The sequence below is a fragment of the Etheostoma spectabile genome, chromosome 3 (genome assembly GCF_008692095.1).
Source record: "Etheostoma spectabile isolate EspeVRDwgs_2016 chromosome 3, UIUC_Espe_1.0, whole genome shotgun sequence".
Taxonomy (NCBI): Eukaryota; Metazoa; Chordata; class Actinopteri; order Perciformes; family Percidae; genus Etheostoma; species Etheostoma spectabile.
Window position 1 is genome coordinate 29,109,963 of NC_045735.1, and position 9,250 is coordinate 29,119,212.

Consider the following 9,250-nt stretch of genomic DNA (forward strand, 5'->3'; position numbering starts at 1 on the left):
ACCGCTACTGAGCTCTAATGTCAACAGATCATTTTCCATGATAAAACCGCATCAGCATCAAACTGCATCAGCTGATGCAGTTTGCACTGCATCAGCTGATGAAGACCATGGAATAAAGTTAGGAGCTCCTGAGTGGATCTTGAGATATAATACGTTTAACTAAATATTTTGAGGCTTAGTCATAGCCACTACAGGAAACCATTCGGGATAAACACGTGAGCTTTCTTGCTAAACATTAGAAGATTGATGCAGTGTTCATGTTGTGATGTCCACACGGTATGAAGCTGGAGCTCAAGAGTTCACTGCGCCCAGCTAATAAATATTCACACCACACCGTCATTTTACACTTTTGTGCAGATTAAAAACAAATTAGCTGTGCTTTACTTTAACTCGTGTTATTTATTTATCCTGGGAAATGAATACAATTTCAGTGAACTCTAAACAAAGGCCAGCTGTTTCCCAGTGCCTGCAGTCTCTGTGCTAAGCTAATTGAGTTGTTTCTGCCTGTAGCTTCATTTTTAGTTCACAGACATGCCATAAGTAGTAGGCCATTTCATCTTTATTTTAATAAAAGCTTATTGCCAACAATGTTGAATTATTCCTTTAGCCATACAAGAGATGAGACAAGAGATTTCAGAGTTTTAAACAAATAAACAATCAGTTTCAATTAGAATGCTTATTGATCCCGTCAGGGAAATTAAGTTGCAGTTGCTCACAGTTAAATTTAAGGCATAAAAGAGATAGAAAAATGTAGACAATAACTGTATAAAGTAAAATAGCTAAAGTGCAAGAAACAAGTAAATAATAATAACATAATATGTACATAATCCAATGGTGTTTTGCCATTATAGATTGAACAGCAAACAAAATGTCAAAAATCAAAGAGTGAGAGTGTTCACAAATGGTTTCTTATTGGTGTGACTATGATGAGGTCCAAAATATCATCTAAGTACTTCCTGCAGTAGCAGCAGGCAGCCCTAGATAAGGTGAGAAGTCAGTCATTTTATTTGTGTCTATTTATTTCCCATATTTCATTTCATGTATTTATTATACAGGAAAGTTAGAAAAAGTAACATTACATTACAATGTAAAAACGGGCCTGACTCAGTTTAAAAACTGGTTTTCAGCGGGTTCCTGTTCTGCAGAAACATAAAACATGGGTACAGCACGTCAAGACAGACATTAATATAAGACATCGATGTAGAAAAATAAATTTCGACTACTGAAAACAATACAGTTACATAAGGACAAAGACATTTATACAAGACATCAGCTGGGCTAGATAAATACGGACAGTGCAAACTAGGCTTGGATAATACACAAACAAATTAATGAATGCGTGCAAGTGTAACTGTTAAGAAGGAGCTGTTTGTATGCCTTAAGGTCTCCCGTGAAAAACTCCAACAGACCTGTCTTTCTAATTTCATTTCCTATTTAGCCCAGCTTGTGTGAGAGTGCATGTACAGACAGACAGACGGACGGACAGACAGACGGACAGATAGACAATTTGAATGGATGAATTGTTCCCATTGTGTTAGCAGCAGCAGTAATGACATATAGCTGCTGGGATTCTGCTGTTTTTTCTTTGGCCACAACACTGACCCATGGACATCACACTCCCCAGAATGTCCTCTGGGACTGACAACAACATTCACATCTGTCTGAGGACTGTACAAAAACTACCGCAACCTCCCGAGGCAACCTTCAAAGACTCACACTCGTTTACAGCATTTCTCATTATTGTCTGTACCCCAATCAGCTGTTAGTGAGGAAGTGAGAACGTCAGGCTCTTCTCCGTGATGGTGGTAGTTACTGTGACTCTCAGCCCTGAACTTTAACCCCCAGCAGTCAACTGTACTGAACTGTATGTATTATTGATGATGGCCAAATTCCACACATGAAAGGCTGGCATTGTGGGCTGGATGAAAGACCCTGTGTCTATTCTCTACAGTATCTCTGCACCCAGTTTCGTTGTATTTACTACTTTATCTTTCTGTTTTCTGCTCTCTCTCTCTCTCTCTCTCTCTCTCTTGTCTAACATTATGCATTCCTCTCTGTTTTTTTAATTAATTTTTAATCATTTCAACACTTTTTGGTTAAAAAGGTGTTTGCCACAATGTCTATCAGTTTCTCTCCAGACTGGTCTCTCCAGGCTTTGTTGGTGAATATAATGGCACAAGACAACAGCCTTTTGTCTTCATTATTTCTGCAGTTTAAACAAAACTGAATTTTCATCCAGCAAAATGTCAACCGGAAATCCTCACATTGCTGTGTTTGTGTGTTCTATTCATGTATCTTTCAGAATTGTAAAGCTTTGTGTTACATATTTATGCCATAAACCATGCAGTGACACACATCCAAATACAGTCACATATTTGTGTTTATTCCTTATGTGACATCATAAAGATTTTCCATGGGTAATTCCAGTTTTCAATGTAAAATAAATGGCACATTCGCTGCACATTTCACAGCACACTCACAGTGTGGAGTCTCGTGCTCACCTGAGCCATGAACAACTGAACTCGTGCTGGAAACGTCAGCGCACTCACAAGGTTGGATGTAAGACTGCTGCCCTCCACTGGACCGAGCACCTCACTGCAGAAAGCAGAACTCCTCCAGTTCACTGTTCCCAACGTGTAATGCTAGACAAAGTCAGAAACAGTAAACTAAATGTATGCATCAGTTTTCTAACTTCCCATCTTGGTAATCATCTTATGACCCTTCAGATCCAACACCTATTCAGGAGGTCCTGATCCCGAGGCTTCATAGCCTTTGCTTTAGTTAGTAGCCTATGTGTGACGTGTAACACTTTGTAACCCTAATGTTTGATTGCTGTCACTTTCTGGCCATAATTGTGGCTTTATAGCTGGGAACTACGATCACAGGATAGCTTCAGAAAGCATTGTATTTACAGGGCGCTCTGATGCAACTGAAATGATGAAAGGGCATCTCCCACTATCTGAATAATTAATGAATCAAAACACACAGTGCAATAGAGAATGAATGGAAATAATAATAATAATAAATAATAATAAATTTAATTTATAATGCACTTTATATTTGCAAAAATCTCAAAGTGCTACATGGTAAAAAAAAAGAAAAGAAAAGTAAGTGATAAAATAAAACACATGGAGAGCATGAAAATAATAAATATAAAAATAAACAAAAACAATACACATTTTGATCCGGTCAGGGGGCTATAAACAGCGTATCCAAACCAAAATGTAAAAAAAAAATGTTGCCAGAAGTCTTTTCCATTTGAAATAACAGCTTGAAACTGGTTTGAAAGGCCTCTGAGTCCCTGCAGGATGAAAACATTGGAGGGGCCTTATCTCTGTCATTAATTAGCTCAGTGGTCTCAGACATTTTAATTAGTCTTCTGTCACTCTCACAGGACAAGGAGTGAGGATTAAAGACCTGTCACTGTACATCTTATTGTGTTGTTGTAGACGTTCACCTCTTCCTGAATAGATCACGCAGGGGGGCAGTCCTCGGGCTATTTCAGGCTATTTCAATTAGAGCATGCTGGAGATGATATGAGATGAAAGTGGTATTAGGTCAGGGGCAAGGAGCCCAGGCCCCTTGGTAGAGGGTTATAAGGAGCTGTAACAAGGAAATCTAAAAGATGTGGATTAAGAAACGTTTACTTGTACAAAGTAGAATACCTTTAAGTTGCAATAATCAAGATTTTCCAATTACTATTAGATGCCAGCGCTGCCATTCCCATCAACTCTATGAAGTGTTTTTAAGTCATTTTTTTGCTTTTCTTACTGGTCTAATTTGCGTCACTTTTAGATGCAGCAGGCTGTTTTCATCAAAAAACTCACTGTACAATACTTGCTCAGCAGCAAATGCCAGGCAGACAAAGTAAGTGACTGTCTAGAGAACATGATGGAGCATTTAGCAGGTAAAAAGCCAAATATTTCCCTCAGGAGTAAGAGGAGATAACAGAATTAAAAAGAGAATGAATATTGGACTAACTTATATCCGCCAGGTAGCCAGCAATGCATCAAGATAATGTTGCTCCCTATCTGGGTTGTATGGTGTGGTGTGGGGGAACTATTAGTCAATGTTGTGTTTTCAGCTTGTTTCCACTGCCCTGAATCAACCAAAAGATAACTAAATGTAGTACAGATTAAGATTTTAATACATTATTTACATGATCATATCTAAAGTGAAAGATTCCAAACTCTTTTGACGTTGCTGTAATCATTCCTCCTCTCCACATTAGTCATAAAGTGCAGGAAATGGGGGGGGTCAAAGTCTCTTCCATGCAAAAATACAAAGTTCAGCTCAAGCTGATATGAGGCATTACCATCCTGAGTTAGCCTGTTGAAGTGTATATCAAAGTTACAGTGTAAAAGTTACTTTTACATCCTGAATGTTCATGTTTGTGTCTCACTTGACACCTTGCTGAGCTGCATGGCCTAATAAATTTGTAAATGTGCATATGAGTATTATTCAAAGAGACAGTAGACTGAATCTCTCTAACACCTATCCATGTTATAAGAAAATATAAATAAAACTTGGAACTTTGGACTTGTTTTTACTAACATAAAGGGATCTTTTAAATATCTCCAAGCGAATGATGTCGCTTTGGTCATGTGACTAGTGTGTGTATGAGAGGGAGGTACATTGGTGCACACAGGCAGGAAAATTACAGTCAAGCCAGACCCCTCAATTTAATTTTTTTTTATTTTGTTCAGTTTATTTATGAAAGTGGACAGTACAAATTAATACAACACATGATTTCACATGGGTTAAAAAAAAGCCAGAATTCGCCAAAAGGCTATTTTTCATCTGTAGTCCCTTCCCCTCGCTGTTAAACAAAGAGGCTTTTTTAAAATTCAAAGAAACAAAAAGGAATACAACACAAGCAAAACCAAACTTAGCACAAAACATTGCAGAAGCAGAAAACAACCAAACAAAGCACATGGCAGAACTTAGCACAAGACAATACACAACACAGAAGTAGGAATATACACAACGAAGTAAAGCAACAGAGTGGTAAAAAGATTAGAACAGACACAACTGATAAGAACAATACAAGCAGAAGTAAACTAGGAGGAAACAATTAGTAAAATTCATATATGTTGGCTTTGCAAAACTAACAGAATGCATGCATTATAAGTAATTGTAGTGCTGACATGTGTATGTATTGACCATCCAGTTGCTTAGTAAAAGACGTACATGTGTTGAGTTTACCTAATGGTTTTCTTGATTCCTGACTCAGTAAAGGCAGGTTCTACTGTGGCTGCTGGATACACTCTGTCTTGTCCTGATCTACTAGGAAAGTTTTTCCAAGGATTTCAGCTACAGAGTCAACAAAGTAGTGATTGAAGGCCTCTGCTATTTCTGTTGGGTGTTCTGTTGGGAATATTCCAATGTGGTTAACTTCATTACCACATAAACTCACTAAACCTGTGAAAGGCCCCACATTACCTGCATCTAGCTCTTTGTTAGTTTGTTGTGGGGAATTCACCTGGGGGACGGCATACCATTCATTGATAAAGTGACCATGTCTATCTAATTATCAGTGGTGTGTGAAAATAAACTCTGGCAGGATGACCTGGTTTTACATTCAGGGTGATCACTCTCACAGATGTGACAATCCACATCACAATGCTCTAGGTCACATTACCCTCACTCCCCATGGGGCAGAGTGCTGATTGTCTTCATATAGGCTTTGACTTAGACTTAGAGTTTTGGGAAGGGCTGTGTGCAGTGCACTCAAATAGCACACATGGCTAATCCACTTGTTTTACCTACTGTCATCCAAAACTGTGGCAAAATCCTCTGAATGCCTACAGCTGTTCTGAATCTGCGTCCATCTGTGTGTAGGTATAGGAAAATCCTGTGACATCATTTGAGCTTCAACAATCACAATCGCATCATAGATTGACTTCTCTATTCATGGGTCTAACCGCACTGCATGACTGTGTGTTGTATCGCTGTTAGTGATTTGCGGATGAATTAAAATTGGATTGATCCAGCAGAGTTTTCCCAGCCATCCCTCGAGGTGATGAGGTCACGAGTGTGGTTTAATCATCTGCGCTGATGGGCATTGATTGGAAACAGTTGTTATTTTGCAATTTACAAGAGTAAGGATGAGCGTATACACACCCGCATGCCCACACAAACAGAGATAGCCTATATGTGATGACTTAAATGATTAATTTGAATACCACATGGTTTCCACTTGGATTAAAAATTACACCACAATGCATGAGTCATTAATATTTAGGCACTTTCATATTCAGTATAGGTCAAGAGACAACCAAGAGAACAAACAACTTTTCTTCCTGGTACAGATCTAAGTTTGGTTCAGATGTTGATCTGATTGACTACAGAAAAGAGGCTTAATGGTACAAGCCTGAACAAGGAAATGGAGATGAATTAGGTACTGGGTTAGATCAAGAAAACAAAAAAAGCACAGGAGTGTTTGGACATGCCAGAAAAATGCCCTATAATGTGTCATGCTTCACATGATTGACAATGTGAGTCACTTCCTCTTCAATGAATACCTACTTGCCATTCAGGTTTGCTCACCTATTTCCACATTTTAACTCTTGGGTTTTCCCTTTAAAGTTTGAAATATTCTAGATGTTTTTTTGGGAAATTATCATAACTTTGGAAATAATGAAACTCATTAGATGGACCCAGAGTCTTCAGAGGACATTGCATTTGGGGGTTAAGCAAAGAGCTGAATCCACAAACTGCAATAGATAGACCTTTCCAGTAAGTTGTGTGAGAATGAGTCAAGCAGTGGGAAGCCCAAAGATCAGTGATGTCGAAACCAAGGTGTGTCAGCGTGTGTACCGAGTTTAGCAGCCGCGCTGACTCTGCGATAACAGCCGCACTGCACCTTTAACTAAACACTGGCGAGGTGACGTGGGACGCAGACTGCGTGCTGATTGTGGGCAGGAAGTGCAGAAAGCTCACGGCGTCAAGCTAGCTAGACTTAGCAAAAACTATACGGGAAATATAAACAGCTCGCCTTCAAGTTGGTGTAATTATTACATTATTTTAACAACAAGTGACAGAAATACGCAAATAAACACCAATTTTACCAAAATAGTTAGTTAACTATCTTATTCAACAAGTAGTGAAACCGTAACTGAATGGACGTTGCAAGGCGCATTAAGCAATGACACTTTTATTTTGACATGTCACACAGGAAGTAGAAGGTTTTAGTTGCGTTGACTTGACGCCACCAAAGAGAGCAACGGGCGCACGGTGGCTACTTGAACGAAAACGGGGGATGCTTGCAGAAGAACCGGCTGGGCTGTCGTCAGGAACTCAACATGCCACAATACAAATGCTGAGCGTGGGTCCGAAACAACCGCATTTCCCCCCTGAACGGCGATAGTTGACGGCCACGCCCCGTATCCGTCGACCAGAGACCGTACAAAACTGCTGGCGGAGGCGCAACGGTGAACGGTTTGAAACCCAGCAGGGCGGCTAGCGGGCTCACAGCGGAGAGGAAGCTTCAGCGTCGGCTGCTTGAGAGAGTATAAACAGACATGAGAGAGTATAAAGTCGTGGTTCTCGGGTCCGGAGGGGTCGGCAAATCCGCATTAACCGTCCAGTTCGTGACGGGGTCATTCATAGAGAAGTATGACCCCACGATAGAGGATTTCTACAGGAAGGAGATAGAGGTGGACTCCTCTCCGTCCGTCCTGGAGATCCTGGACACGGCGGGGACCGAGCAGTTCGCCTCCATGCGAGACCTGTACATCAAAAACGGGCAGGGTTTCATCCTGGTCTACAGTCTGGTGAACCAGCAGAGCTTCCAGGACATCAAACCGATGAGGGACCAGATAATTCGGGTGAAACGGTACGAGAGAGTACCGATGATTCTGGTCGGAAATAAAGTGGACCTGGAGGGGGAAAGGGAGGTGTCGTCCGGCGAGGGGAAGGCACTGGCGGACGAATGGAACTGCCCGTTCATGGAAACTTCAGCCAAAAATAAAACCTCGGTGGACGAACTGTTCGCAGAGATTGTTCGACAGATGAACTATGCCTCAACGCCTAACGGCGACGACCAGTGCTGTTCGTCTTGTGTCATTCTTTAAGAAAAAAAGGACAACCATAAAGTTGTATTCTCTGTTCGGTTTTAAGTTTGCAATGGTAAGTTGAGACACCATACACTGCACATGTAACGCTGACATAGTAACAGTTATTATTAAGTGGCACTATATAACCAGTACTTATTATAATCATGTTATTGAAATCCTTTCTGAGCACATGTCCTTATTAAGGGAGAAGTGAACAGCAATACACCGGATGTATTCTCCACGGGGCTTCGCTTTGAGCATTTTAAGTGTATTTAGTTTGTTGTCAGTTCTCATCCATAAAAGCCCAGTGTTAGTTTTCACAGTTTACAGTAGGACAATTACTAAACGCAATGAGGAAGTGTCTAACTCATTTACAGAAGTGGAGGGGCCAGCTAGAGCTGACTTAATTAGATTTACAAAGTTGGTGGATAAATCCGTCCACCTAACGTTAGTCTGTTGTCATTAAACAACTGCTGAAATGGTATTTTTTTTCCCAGAATGAGGTTAATAAGAGTCGGGAGATTCCAATGTTCTTGCATGGTCTCTGTCAGGGCTCAGCAAGTTTTTGTTTTTAACAGCCCATCCCAGAATTAAACTCAAAAACAGACTTTTTTTTTTTTTTTTTTACTTTCTTCATCTTTTGTCAGAGGTTGTTGTAGTCCATTCATGACTCTTCTTATCTCTTTTGTGTGGCAGTGTGTTGCAGCAAGTGTGTACTGTTGAGCTCTCCTTCGTGTCTCACCCTGGCCTTGGAGGAAAATACAGGGAGGAATGCTGCAGGGGGACGAGAAGAGGAAGAGGAGGAGGGGAGCAACTGCGACTCAGAGGGAGGGGTCCACTCTTCAGGAATTCTGCTGGGTTGGAGTATCTTTGCTGCATGATCAGTGTCCACCATTGATGTCAACATAGTCTCAGATCCAGAGTTTCAGCAACGTCCCCCTCACCAGCTCCAACTGTACTCCCAGCTGGAACTAAACCCCAAATGGAAAAGCTATGGAGGGCAACACTTAGAGACAGTCATAAATGGATATTTCTGTATAAGAAGACCGAGAGATAAGAGTATATTTTGTTAAATAAACTGCACAGTCTGGGCCGGGTATAGATCTGGGCGATATCTCTGCCTAACCCATTTTGGAGCATTGCTCCACAACACTCCAAATCCTATATATTTTTCCCCCAAAGTCAAAAAGAAA

The 9,250-nt window shown here is 40.6% G+C and overlaps 1 protein-coding gene and 1 long non-coding RNA gene across 2 annotated transcripts in view; one reads left to right on the forward strand and one right to left on the reverse strand.

Moving 5' to 3' along the window:
• Nucleotides 1-665: 665 nt before the first annotated feature.
• Nucleotides 666-9,250, reverse strand: part of LOC116679530 (uncharacterized) — a 15,728-nt gene continuing 7,143 nt past the window's right edge. The window contains exon 3 of the long non-coding RNA XR_004329510.1: nucleotides 666-675. This is a non-coding gene — a long non-coding RNA (uncharacterized LOC116679530). The remainder of the gene's footprint in view (nucleotides 676-9,250) is intronic.
• The window catches only part of LOC116679519 (ras-related protein Rap-2b), a 2,684-nt gene continuing 619 nt past the window's right edge, over nucleotides 7,186-9,250 (forward strand). Inside the window, exons 1-2 of the mRNA XM_032509183.1 lie at nucleotides 7,186-8,130; nucleotides 8,754-9,250. The exon at nucleotides 8,754-9,250 is cut by the window's right edge and continues 619 nt beyond it. Coding sequence (XP_032365074.1) covers nucleotides 7,524-8,075 — 552 coding nt within the window. The 5' untranslated portion in view covers nucleotides 7,186-7,523 and the 3' untranslated portion in view covers nucleotides 8,076-8,130; nucleotides 8,754-9,250. The remainder of the gene's footprint in view (nucleotides 8,131-8,753) is intronic.